Source organism: Carcharodon carcharias, chromosome 4 (genome assembly GCF_017639515.1).
Source record: "Carcharodon carcharias isolate sCarCar2 chromosome 4, sCarCar2.pri, whole genome shotgun sequence".
In the NCBI taxonomy this organism is placed as follows: Eukaryota; Metazoa; Chordata; class Chondrichthyes; order Lamniformes; family Lamnidae; genus Carcharodon; species Carcharodon carcharias.
Window position 1 is genome coordinate 128,690,549 of NC_054470.1, and position 14,253 is coordinate 128,704,801.

At 40.8% G+C, this 14,253-nt stretch overlaps 1 protein-coding gene across 9 annotated transcripts in view; it reads right to left on the bottom strand.

Moving 5' to 3' along the window:
- The window catches only part of ppip5k2 (diphosphoinositol pentakisphosphate kinase 2), a 210,519-nt gene that overhangs the window by 131,468 nt on the left and 64,798 nt on the right, over positions 1–14,253 (bottom strand). For all 9 annotated transcript variants that reach the window (XM_041185638.1, XM_041185641.1, XM_041185640.1 and 6 more), the window contains exons 16-18: positions 8,418–8,539; positions 6,036–6,218; positions 1,903–2,044 (exon numbers count right to left, since the gene is read on the bottom strand). In XM_041185638.1, the coding sequence (XP_041041572.1) occupies positions 1,903–2,044; positions 6,036–6,218; positions 8,418–8,539 (447 nt within the window). The remainder of the gene's footprint in view (positions 1–1,902; positions 2,045–6,035; positions 6,219–8,417; positions 8,540–14,253) is intronic.

Here is a 14,253-nt window from a genome sequence, read left to right on the forward strand (position 1 = left end):
CATTGAGCTTCAGGCTAAATATAATTACCTACCTATTTTACAGACTCCATGTAAGTGCCAATGAATTTCCAAACTTGATGACATGCGCTGAAAATTGAATCACTGTTTTGATCTGCCTGTGCTGTGAGCAGTTTTTTTTCAAAACTATCTTGCAAAGAACCATTTGTGTGCCAGATTAACAGGTGTGAATTTGGAAAGCCAGATGAGAGTTGCAACATCAGTGCTAGCCGACATAACAAGGCTCATTAAGGAAAAGCAAGCTCAGATATTGCATTAAAGCAGTGGGTGAGTTGAATGTTTCTGTACTTTTTCTAAAAAAAAAATTAAATTGGTTTCTGTGCGTGTGTGGCGCCCACGACTGATTTTGTCTATGTGTGAGTGGCCTTTGATAAGAAAAAGCTTCCCCACTCCTGGGGTAAGGGGTGATATGCACAAGGATTGGTTAGCTAACAGAAAACAGAAAGTAGGCATAAATATGTCATTCTCAGGTTGGCAAGGCATGACAAGTGGAGTGCCACAGGGAATCAGCGCTGGGACTCAGCTGTTTACAACTTATATCAATGACTTGGATGAAGGGACCGAATGTATAGCTAAGTTAGCTGATGACACAAAGGTAGGTAGGAAATTAAGTTGTGAAAGGACGTAATGAGTCTGTAAAGAGACACAGATAGGTCAAATAAGTGGGCAAAAATTTGGCAGATGGGGTATAATGTAGGAAAATGCGAACTTACCCACTTTGGCTGGAAGAATAAAAAAGCAGGATATTATTTAAATGAAGAAAGATTGCATAATTCTGAGGTGCAGCAGAATCTGGGTAGCCTGGTACATGACTCACAAAAAGTTGGTATGCAAGTGATTAGGAAGGCAAATGGAATGTTGTCGTTTATTGCAAGGGGAATTAAATATAAAAGTAAGGGTTTTTTGTTACAGTTGTACAGGGTGTTGGTGTGACCAAATCTGGAGTGCTTTGTAGAGTCTTGGTCTCCTTACTTAAGAAAGGGTATAAATGTGTTAGAAGTAGTTCACAGAAGGTTCACTCAACTGAAACCATGGATAGGTGGGGTTATCTTATGTGAAAAGAATGAACAGGCTGGGCTTGTATCCATTGGAGTTTAGAAGATCGAGAGTGTTCTAACTGAAATGTAAAAGATCCTGAGGGTATTTGACAGGGTGGATCCTGAAAGGGTGTTTCCCCTTGTGGGAGACACTAGAACTAGGGGGACAGAGTTTTAAAATAAGGGGTCCACCATTTAAGGAGACATTTTTTCTCAGAAGGTTTTGAACCTTTGGAACACATTTCCCTGGAGACCAGTAGAGGCAGGGTCATTGAGTATTTTTAAGGCAAAGGTAGATTCTTGACTGACTAATAAGGGAGTCAAAGGTTATCAGGGATAGGCAGAATGTGGAGTTGAGGCCACAATTAGATTAGCGATGATCTTGCTGAATGGCGGAGCAGGCTTGAGGTGCCGAATGGCCCGCTCCTATGTATGCTCTGTTTGGCACCCTACGAATTTTGATATTAAGTTACTTGTCCCTAGTCCAAATCATTAATATAAATTATAAACAACAGGGGTTCTTGTGAATCACCACTTTCTACATTCCTCCGGTCTTAATAACTGCTCTTTACCTCTATTCTCTGATTTCAAATTTTTTAAGCCATTTGCTATCCATTCAGCTATTTATCATGTCTCCACATGCCCTAACCCTTGGAATACATCTGTTGTACCCTATTGAAGGGTCTTGATATTTGTTTCTAGAATACTTTATTTTTTATATTACTTGCTAATTTAATTTCATAATCCCTTGCTTCTCTAATTGTTATTTTGACATCTTTCCTAACCTCTTCATGTTCCCTTTTGTCATCCTTTCCCTTTTTGTCTATGTATAAATGAAATACCTTACCAGCTGATTTGGGATCTTCCATCCTCCATCTAATTTGGGACGTCAGGCTCTGAATCAGGGCGTAAACCTTATCACAGGTCTTAACAGGGTTTTTGATTAACTGCATTGACTTAATTATAGAACTGTTTTTAGTTGGAGCAAGCTGCAAAAGACAAAAATGTTTAAGAAAGAAAACTATTACAGACCATAATAAACGTCAAATAATTAAGAAAAAACATACATTAGTTAAATACATTCCATTTTTTCTTTGGGAGGAAAGAAAGAGAACAAAAGGTCAAAAAGGAATAACAAAGACTTCAGAAAAAGGGGGAAAAAAGGAAAAGGAGAAATAAGAAAGGCACCATTTCTGATCACTAAAACACAAAGTAATCATTCTAACTTTGGAGGCAATGCAGAGAATAGTACTGGTGCTGACTCCTTGGAAAGGATTTTCCCTGTGGCCTTCAGGGCCCTGATGTCAGGATCAAATGGTGGTCAGAAGTCTGTCCCTGTGGAGAATAGTCACCTGACAATGATTTTCCTTGAATTGGTTAATTAGTGGCCAGAGGGTGGACTCACCATCCAGTTAAGCAGGCTGGCATTTTAAGACACCCTCACTCCAACTTCTTAAAGTTTTAAATTTAAAAAATAGCATCAGCTACCCAGCCTCCACTGTGGACAGGCAACCTCTCCACAGGCAACCTGTTCCTGAAGTCAGGCAGGCAGGAAGAGAAGGGCCTCAAACCTTGCCAAGAGCACTGGCCCCTCTTCATCGATCGCCTGGAGGCCACTGCCTGCCAGCTACACTGTTCCCAGCACCTTCGGGTACCTGGAGCCAACTGGAAAATTCCAGTTTGCTTCTGCCAACCGGTCTTTAAACAGGCTAAATTGACTACCTGCCGTTCCCCCATCCTCACTCAAGCAAAATGGCAAAGGGACAGGACGGTGCCAGGGAACCAGTGAAATTCCTGCCGGTCCACCTCTGTGTTCGCTCTCATTGCAGCCTAAAACTTCAGTGCTTGGTGTCAGAGATGGAGGTTAAGATAAACTAGGTACCTTTGAAGCCACAAAGGTCCCCAAAGGACAGGTTTGAGAAGTGATCTTTCAGAGGTATAGACAGGACAGTAAAACTGTGGAAAAGGTAAACCTGAAAAACCACTTCAAAACAACTTAAGACAAATTTAGAACTAATAACAAAGCTTTTCTTCAAGGAGTAATCACTGCGTGGAAATTAACTTCAAGGTAAGGTAGGTGAAAAATGCCATTTTATTCTGGTCTCCACTGGGACTGCATTCACATGTATGCTCAAGCTCTGATTTATAATCCAGAGATAAGGGCAAAACAAAAATTGTAAGGACCAAAGTACAGAGAATCAGAAACAGCTAAAAAGCCTTTGGATCAAGAGTGTCCAAGGTAGCCACATTAAAGATTAGAGTTAACCTGCAACTAAACTTTCAGAACACCCTGGGTTCAGACAAGGATGTATGATAATTCCCATCCTTCCTCCCTTATTTAGGTTGTCAGATCCTTGTCATCCAAAGCCCCGCAACCTTCAGAATGGATTTCTCAGGCAAAAACCAAGAGGAGAGGTTCATTAAATGGTCCAAATGTATGGGTGAAGGTGAAAATAGTCACTAAGTTCACATAAAAGAGTTGAAGAAATCAGAAGCCTTTGCAAATTGTGTAGAGAAGCCAAAGTATACCTTCTCTGTAAACAAAAGCCCTGGGCTCCTGACAGCTTTTTATTGGCATGGAGGAACCAATATCAATAAAAAAACGTGGAGTGATTGAGGCTCCTTAATGCATTCCAGACTTTGCCTTTGAATAGGAAACAACCAAGAGGGACTCAAAGTCTTGAACAATTCCCTCAGATATAGCGTGTTTACAGGTGACCCATAACCCAAGACACTACTAGAACTAATTAATGCAGCAACTTCAGGGGTCTTAGTTGAAACTGGTAAGCCTAACAACATCAAAGAATGGTTAGGAAAAAGCCTATAGTAGGCTGGCAATAGTCTACACCAAACTGCCCGAGTAGCGGCACAGGCCAAAAGGGAATCTTTCTCCTCAGAGCTATGGTTGAAGTGATATGGTGCTACAAAGCTTCTCAACAATGTGGGAAAAAAATGAGCAGAAGACATATATGCATGAAGCAGCTTTTACACAGCACAGGAATGGGAAAGTAAAATGTGCAATTATCCCAGCATTATTTTTTTTAATCGATCACCAATTTTCTGCCTGAGACACAGTTCCATGGGCACTAGTTGTCATCCAGTGCCTCACCAAGTTGCCATTATTCATGGGTGAGTTTGACCATAAGTATCAGTAGGGGGGGAAATTAATCATTTCTTTACTGAACTCCAAAAAGGAATACTTCTGGAAGGAACATTTAGATAGAGATCAAGAATGTGGGAACTTCAGCCATTTTTTTCCTTCTTAAAACAAGAAGCCTGCGGCCAAACATAGGTGGAAATTCACTTCAACCCATTTTCAGGCCTGAAATAGTCAGCGTGTGCCAGAGCCCCAAGATTCACCGGAAATTAAGCATCAGGCATCATCAGCGTATTGGCAGTGAGCTGTAAATGCCAATCAGGCAACCAGAGAAAGTTCGCTGGTTCCATGAGGACAAAGCTACATCAGCAGCGGTCTTCAGGGCTACCATAGAGCCAGTAGGAGGATTGTTCTTCCTACCTCTACATTCAGGTAAATTAAAACAAAACATGCCTTTTTGGTATCTGTCTACTTTATTGATATGATCTTGAATACCACAACCCTGGTGCCAGATGCAATTTCAGAAAGGGGGTCCTCAAACAAACATTAACCCCCTTGTATGGGACAAAGGGAACCTAACATCTGTTTCAGGTGTGGACCTTAAACATCTATAGTGCTGCCTTTACCAATATAGCTGGCGGCACATATTCGGTGTGGAGTGTGCATACACAAGTCACTTGCCATATTCAACACTTCGTTGCAAAAAGTCAACAAGTGTCTAGGCCATAGTATCTTCTGACTGCAACATCCTCAGAGTTCAGCTCTCGCTGACGATCAAGCATCTGAGTTTCCTGCAATGTTTAGCTCAACCTCTGCAAAGCTACATCATACAACTTAAGAGTACAGACCCCTGCATGAACTTTCTCCAACAGAAAAATACAAATCCTGGCCTTCACTGACAATGTGGCTAGGGTTCAGAGATTGAAATATTGAAAGATGATTAAAATCTATAGTTTACAAATTCTAACATTACAATCAAGGAGGAGGAAAGCAATGCAAAAAGGTAATTATGAAAATCATAATAAATTGGAGGCACTGGATGACAACTAGTGCCCATGAAGAATAGGGAAGAGAGGTGAAATGTGAAAAAATGTTACCTAATTCCATATGAAACTTCATACTTTCAAATCCAAGCATTGATTAAGGCAAAGTGCAAAATTACCTATTAATATCATGTTGATATAAAATTGGCTGATCTGACTCAAACTAAAATTACATCATACATCCACCAGTAAAATTAGAGTCTAGAAGTTACTGGAAGTCCTCAGTGTATGAACAAGGGGATAGCATATGGAAGTCATTTTCTTTCTTTTTCCTCTGTACATTCTTCAAGTACAGTCAACCATTTACCCTTCTCCAATCCCTTCTCTTCTACTGTCTTGGTCCGTGGGACTACCCTCACTTGGTTCATGTTTGTGTGTCCAATTATAGCCTGAACAGCTGTAGCAAGGTCTTTTCTTCCTGCTCTGCCACCACAGAGTATCTTGTTCAAAGATACTTACTTCCCCAAACTCTTCCACCTCTGCTTCCTTTCCTTTAAGGTTCTCCTCTGTCATTTTCTGACCCACTTAGAATTCACCTTCATTGTCAAGCTTTTAGTCAATCTTTTCCATCATTAGTTTGGTATCCATTTTATTGATAAATTTATAAATACCAAGTAGTTGTTTTGCTGGTGAGATGAGAGTTTATCACATTAATGGAAAGCACTCAACACTTCAGACTGCCCTAACTCAACCAAATATTGTTGCATGAGGATGAGATAAATATGGCATCATTCAGATGACCAAAGAAAAAACATTTATTTTTTAAATTAACTTCTTAGCATACAAATAAATCACAAAATAAGAACACAAATGTTCGAATGGAAAGAAGCCATCACCCACCTTTTCATAATCTTCAGCAGTGAAGTCTCGGTCTTTCTGTAGAATCTCATGGAGCCGAGCTTTAACCCGCTGCTGGCAACTACTCAGGGAGTCACTGTCACTGTCTAGCAAGCCATTCATGTTAGCACTTTTAACCATCTGTACAAGAATTGGGGTTAGCTCCCCTTCCAGAGCTAGTAATCCCTAGTTGTAAATAGTCAACATAATTTTAGGTATTACTTCACATAGAAACAAATCCATCTCATTTTTTATCATTTACAGCAGCACTTTGAACTATTATAAATAGAATTTACCATAGTTAGCAGAACTGGACACTACCCAAAATTTGCCTTCTGTTTCTGATGTTATTTTGACATTGCACTTGAGAACACAAGGTTCATATTACTTTCCTTTTTGTAAAAAAAAAAGGACTATGCCAATCAACTTGAAGTCTTTATCAGGTAAATAACTGATTGTTAGCTTTGTCAGCGTGGCAGATATGGCTACGTATTTAATCAAATCTCATTCTACAGATGCTGATAACCTGCTGATGCAGAATATTCTAGCACATTTCACTTCACTTTGCTTAATTTCACAACTGACTTGGTGAAGACTTAGAAAAACTGACTTCACTCAGTCAAATTGTATTCTCAGAAGGATCAACAAATCAATATCCAAAATGTACTGTTTTAAACCAATGAGTAAAATTATTATATTGCCAGTTGTGATCTTTCAATTTGATGTGCACCCTGAGCTGCCATACATATTTCTTCTGCTTGCAACCAGATCCACTGATAGAGAAAAAATATTAAAAAATATTGATATACCTTGGGCTTTTCAATAAAAGTAAAGCCTTGCATTTACAAAGTGCCTTTCATGGCCACAGAATGTCCCAAAGTGCTTTACAACCAGTGTAGTACTTTTATGGTGTTGTCACTGTTGCAATGAAAGAAGCCAACTAAGAGATGACCTTCTGGAGCTAATTTATTGGTGCGGTGGTTTGGGCAAGGGGGCACCACTTGGAGGAGAGAAATAATGGGAGAGACAGAAAAAACATGAATATGACTAAGGTATGCCATCAAAGCAAGAAAAGAGCATTGATTCAAATTGGAGAAATTTCAGACCCGTATCAAGAGATTCTTCATCCAAGTTATTATTTGCCCTTTGACTAGACTTGTTTGTAGGATGATGGCAGCAAAATGTGAAGACTTTTGTGGGTGCTTTATGCTCTTAAGTATTGGTAACAGTTCAAAGCGGTTTCATTGTAATTGCTGTTTAAATCCTTGGGACCACAATTATTTACAATATATATTAATGACTTAGATGAAGGGAGAGATGTACTATCGCCAAATTTGCAGATGATACAAAAATAGGTGAGAAGGCAAGCAGTGAGGGTGACAAAGAGTTTACAAAGGGATATAGATAGGTGAAGTGTGGGCAAAAACTTGGCAGATGGAATATAATGTAACAAAATGTGAGGTTATGCATTTCAGCAGGAAGAATATAGGAGCTGAGTATTATTTAAATGGAGAAAGACTGACGAAAGCTACAGCACAGAGCGATTTGGGAGTCCTGGTGTATGAATCCCAAAAAGCTAGCATACAAGTTCAGCAGGTAATAGGGAAGGCAAGGGAACGTTGTCCTTTATTTCAAAGGGAATGGAGTATAAAAACAGGGAAGACTTGCTAAAATTATACAAGGCTCTGGTTAGACTAACACCTAGAATACTGAACAGTTTTGGTCCCCTTATCTAAGGAAAGATATACCGGCATTGGAGGCAGTCCAGAGAAGGTTCACTAGGTTGATCCCGGGTATGGAAGGATTTTCTTGTGAGGAGAGGTTGAGTAGGTTGGGCCTGGAGTTTAGAAGAATGAGGGGCGAACTTATTGAAACATAAGATTCTTAGGGGGCTTGACAGGGTAGATGCTGAGAGGTTGTTTCCCCTTGTGGGATAGTTTAGGACCAGAGGGCATAATCTCAGAGTAAGGGATCGCCCATTTGAGATACAGATGAGGAGGAATTTCTTCTGAGGGTAGTCAATCTGTGGAATTCTTTATCACAAAGGGCTGTAGAGGCTGGGTTGTTAAGTATTTTCAAGGCTGAGATGGACAGATTTTTAATCAGTAAGGGAATCAAGGGTTATGGGGAAAAGGCAGGAAAATGGAGTTGAGGATTATCAGATCAGCCATGTTCTCATTGACTGGCAGAGCTAACTTAATGGGCCAATTGGCATACTTCTGCTCCTATGTCTTATGGTCATTTTGAGAAAAATACTATTCTCAGAAATTAATTCTGGAAGACATCAGTTGAATAATAATTTCTATGACTACCTCGTAATACAGCTTTTAAGTATATTGGTAGGCGAAAGCATAAGCACTTAATAAAATTCCAGACATTTCAAACCTTAGCAAAGGCTGCTGCTGTCATTTGAACTCTCCCTTCATCGGATGCATAGATCTTTAGATCATGCCGATACGTACTGTGCAATCGAAGCAAACCACAACCGGGAAATCCTGCATAATCTCCTGAAACAGTATATATGAAATGCAGAAAGCAAGGATAGAAGAACATAGAAGTAATCAAATATTCAACCCTTTCTAAATATTACCATGTACAACAGAAGAATTAACAATATAACATAATCTACTATACTATTTGGATCAGCAAGCACTAATTGATATTGCACTACATAACAGTTCAGTCCTTTTCATTCAATACTTAGCACAGAGTGACATACAAATTTCCTCTGTTAATAATTGAGTATTTGACATTTTGTATTTTAAATAGACTGTTGCCACACAATTGGGCTGAAACTGTCATTCAGCTTCTAAAAATTGTCAAGCACAAATTTGAAAGAAATTCTTCCACTCTGATGTAGCAACTTCAGATTTACTGAATGTGAACAAGATATCAACCTTTCACAGGACTGAGAAACATTGGGATGCAGAGCTGTGAATTATTTGGATGTTTATTGGTTCTATCCTGTTTGACAGTTTTCATCAAGGATAATAGCCCTTTGTTTTGTTTTTTCCTTCTGCAAAGCACCTTAGGGCATTTTCTACAGTAAAAGCGCTATATTAATGCAAGTTGCAGTGCTGAACATTAGAAGCCATAATTTTCCTCACTTGTTACAGGGTCGGGTAAAAACAGTGAAATAAAACCTTATTTTTGTGCACATTTTCAATTTGCACCACTTGACTACCTGGCGTTACATTTCTGTCACACTTCATGCTTGGGTATCGCTTATGTAATTATCTCACAATTATGGAACTATCCAGTAGCTAGATTATATAAGTAATGTTCCAGTACACTCTTTCCTGGATTTGATGAGAGCTTGGTTCTTCTCCGTGTGATTTTACCTCTCACGCAAGTTTAATTAAAACGACAAATTTGAAATATTGCGGCTTTTATTTATTGATATGTTATTTATTCCCTGTAGCTGTTCAAGCAATTCAGCTCCAAGGTTTGATTTCACTCTGCGGTCATAACACCGATCCATACCAGCCTTCAAGCTTTCAGGTAGTTTTACCACTGGCTGGCACTGTTGTCACTGTTCCCAGGGTTGAACTTAAGCCCATTCTCAGCTACCACTACTAGCTTCTTAACCTTCCCCCATCACTGCTCCTCATTCCTCCTGCAAACCGGAAAGGTTGATACCAAGCGGGAAGAAAATCAGAATGAGTGATGAAGCAAAAATGAAATAATGAAACAAAAGACAGGAAAAAGGAGAATAATTAACCTTTAAGACAAGGAGGGAGGCAGCAAGTCAGAATTCCCAAGATGAGGGCTTAGTGACTGAAAAATTGCCTTTTGATGGTGAAGTAAAGGGAGAAGGAAATAAGCAATAGTCTGGGACGCGATTGTGTATTTGGGGGTCAGGAACCCAACAACGTAACCATTTTCGGGTTCTAACTCTTCACAAGGGTGAAAGCAGTCACAGACTGCTGCTTTGCCCAAAGTCAAAAACTAATTGGAGGGTAGGTTTGGAAGCCAATTAGCAGCATTGGGTGCAGGATGGGGGCATGACTATTAAGGTATGGGCCTGATTTAATGGAACGATGGCAGCCATTGTAGTGGAACATTATAGTCAACAGGAGGAGATGCCAGTCTTCAGCAATTCAATTCAGTCCAAGTGATATCAAGAAACGGCTGAAGGTGCTGGATATAGCAAAGGCTATGGGGCCCTGACAATATTCTGGCAATTGTGAAGAATTGTGCTCCAGAACTTGTCACACCCCAAGCCAAGCTGTTCCAGTATGGCTACGACACTGGCATCTACCCAGCAATGTGGAAAATTGCCCAGGTATGTCCTGAACACAAAAAGCAGGACAAGTCCAGCCCAGCCAATTCCACCCCCCACCACATCAGCCTGCTCTAGATCACCAGTAAAGTGATAGAAGGCGTCATCAACAGTACAATCAAGTGGACTGAAATCAAATTAGAACAGCTTGGCTAGAGATTGCGGGAAGCTCTGGAACACAAATTTTCGGTACAATTGCAGGACTAGTGTCAGGGCCCACAGCCTTTGCAGTATCCCGCGCCTTCAGCCGTTTCTTGATATCACGTGGAATGAATTGAATTTGCTGAAGACTGGCATCTGTAATGCTGGAGACCTCCAGAGGAGGGCACATGGCCAAGTGGGCAATGGAGAGATGGGAATACTTGAAGAGGTTGAAAAGATAATGAAATATGTAAATGAATGCCAAAAGCTCAGTTGCATTGGGGGCCCTCTAAAGAGGCTTCTGCTATCCGGTGAAATTCTCATGGTCCTCTTGTCTCTCCCAGAGTGTCAATTTTGGAAGGCAGCATGCCAGAGATGTTGCAGCATCACCGGGGCCTTGGATGAGAAGGAACCAGCAGAGCCAGCACCATCATACCATTCAAGCACTCTCTTCACCTACGCACGTACACTCACATCAATGGGTCCTTGCATGCAACTAGAAAGAGTGGTACTGAGTGAAAAGCACAGCACTGGTGACTAGGATGAGGTAAAAGAGGCAGAGTGTCAAGAAGATATAATAATTCTCAATGTTATTGGAATTTATTGTAAAATAGGATAATAGTGGGATGTGTCTATATATGTCTGTGTGCATCAGAGATTTAATTGAATTACAGGCAGCTAATCTGGGTGCTTTAATCTAAAAAAAGGTTAGGTTTGAAATGTTAATTAGATAAACATAGCAAGTTTAGAAACATAGGTGTCAAGGAAACATTTGCATTTTGAAATAAATCTTCTTCAGAAGGAAGAGTCATACGGACTTGAAACGTCAACTCTATTTATCTCTCCACAGATGCTGTCAGACCTGAAGTTTTCCAGTATTTTCTGTTTTTGTTTCAGATTTCCAGCATCTGCAGTATTTGCTTTGATCCTATTTAAATAAACCAGACTAGGTTGAAATGTGTCACTTAGCCAGGTGAAGCTTAGAAACAGTATGTTTATTTATCCCAAAGATTACTGGTAAAACTTAGTGCTATGGAGAGGGTTTTATTATCAGAGAGGTAAAGTCCAAAGACATAGTGAAACAATGGTATTTGCAGTCAAAGAGAAAGATATGAAGAGAAAAAGAGCAAGGGCTGTGTGTGAGGAAAGGCATTTTTAAGATCTTACAAGACTATGAAAAAGTCTTCGGCATCTATGCCCCAAGCTGCTGTCTTCAAAGGAGTGAAGTTAAGAAAACTCACTTGGAAGTCAACTTGTTCAGGATATCATGCTTTTTTGCCAGGGTCTTTTAAAATCTGTGTCTTACTGTTGCCTTAACAAAAGTGTGATTGGGAGTTACATTGATTAGGGGGATTTAGAAATTATCACAGTAGTGATATGTAGATCTATGTATGTATTGAAAGTCATTTCTTCTATTAATAAATGTTTAATCTAGTCTTGTAAAAACCTCTAAGACTTGGTGGACTTATTACTACGAATTCAGGACACACATCTCAAAATTTATGCAAATTGCAAAACAAGTTGTGTCAGCTGTTCCAAGGTTCCCTTTGGGATTTGACCAACGTAGCATTTATCATTGGCTGTGCTATAACACAGGCAGTTGTGGGCAGTGTCCCTTGGAGAATAGAGGACAGGCATAGCCATGCTTTTTGGGCAAAGATGCAGGGCCTCGGGGGTCACAAGCAAGGCATCTCTACTTTGACCAGCAGCATGGGATGTGTGCCCACATGTCAGTGCTCCCAGAGTTCAATGCAGAGTCATAGGCTTCAAATGGAGGAGTCCATTCAGCTCATGTATACCACTGCAGCTCAGGGCTTGCAACTGTAATGGTCCCAGCTGATGTTAATACTGGACAAGTCAGAACCCAGAGCAAAACCTGGTTTGATAGTTCCTTTTATTTCTTGTTTAGAAACTGTGGAGGGCAGTTACTGAACACATTCACAGGAATCTGCCAGTGTATTTTTAACACAAAGTGTAAAACTTTTATTACGAAAAATGAACTACATTACACTAGACAAAAAGGTTGGAAAGATTTCAATACAAACAAAAAATGAGTCAAATCGCACTATTCCTTCACTCCAACTATACCTTTACAGATGCACACAAATTCGTAAAGATACATAATTTACAATATTTATTTTATATTCTACTATTCAGGGTTAATTATGCAGTACACATGAACTAATCGGAAACTGTGGTTGGTCACACCACATTCCAAAACAAGCAACAAATGCCACCAAAGCAGATTTCGTGGATTTTTTATCAACCCCCCCCCCACAGTTGCTTGTTACACCAGGGCCAGCCAGCTTCACCGAAAGTGTCTTTCTCACGAGGGTTAACTATTTCCACATTCTAAGAACTCATCTTGGAATTGTCTCCCAAATGTCACCACCACTCGGACACCTTCAACAATGATCTACCTGTAGGATTTCAATCTCTTCTTCTGATGTTCCTTTCCCCTGGATCTCCACGTGCACTCAAGCTTCATCTTCCAAACACACCTTCAGATATTTGGCCTTGCCAAGCACAGCATCACTGCTCCAAAGGTGTACAGTAAGCAGTCACCAACCTTTAACTGACTCCTCAGATCTTCTGGCTTCTATCAAGCTCACTTTGCTTCAAGCCTGCTCCCCACAGCTTTCCCTCTAACTCTAAGCCAACTGCTCTGCTCCTTACTCTCACACCTTCTCAGTCACTCATCTTCATGTTCAGTTTCAATTTTCTTCTCACCACCACCACCACCAGCACCACCACCATCACCACCACCAGCACCAGCACCACCAGCACCAGCACCACCAGCACCAGCACCACCAGCACCAGCACCACCACCAATGCGCCAGTGCAGGACTGGTTTCCAATCTGAGACAGTCAAAAAAAAATGAACTGCAAATGCACGCAGGGCTGGTTCCTGGCCTGAAGATGAGAAAATCTACCATTTGCGCACATGTAGCCACTCCTCAGTTGCCGCATGCACAGGAACCACGAAGCCCGCTGGAAACTGTAGCTCCCATCCTCCCAACTCCTGATCTCCAATTTAAACTAAGATAAGTTATTTTTCCTCTTGGGGTTCATCACATAATGCACAAGACCCTCCAGTGAGAGAGTGGCCAATCTCATGGAGAGTCATACGTGGTTGCACTCTGAATGGATGCAGGAACATGCACAGAATGCACGTAACGATCTTTAGTGTTGACCAGTGATGCTGAGGGTGCAGAGGCATGAAGTGGATGCTTGCTGCACCCCAGCTGGTGGTCCCTTCCACTTGCACTGTTCCTGATCCATCGTGCAACCCCAAAAAATTCCAAACTGCCTTTGATGAGCTAGCAAGTTCATTAACAAGTTCAGTTGACCCATAATCTGAATCAGGCAGGTTGCGGGGTCACATCGTTCATCCTCCTGAGCAAAATCGCCTACAGTCAGAATGGTGGTGATGACCCAGCACAACGACTAGTGATGCTAACTGTCATGTCTACCCAGCTCCATACTCACTCCCACATGGCAGCAAAAATTCTCCCCCTGGTGTCAAAGGCCTGCAGTGCAGATATGGACATAAGGCTAGAACAGGTTGTTCAGGTAGGATGACAATCGAAAGATTTGAAGACAAAGACAAGAAACCTAAAATTGACTGGTAACAGAGGAAGCCAGTAGAACTCAGGTAGTGTGTGTTCAGGGCTTTGATGAGGCTGTGAATTGAATTATCTGGAGTTTAAGAGAAAGCAGCGAGAATAACAATGACAAAGTCAATCCTTAAAGTGAAGCAAGTACTGAATTAGCATTTCAGGAACAGCGCAGAGGAAC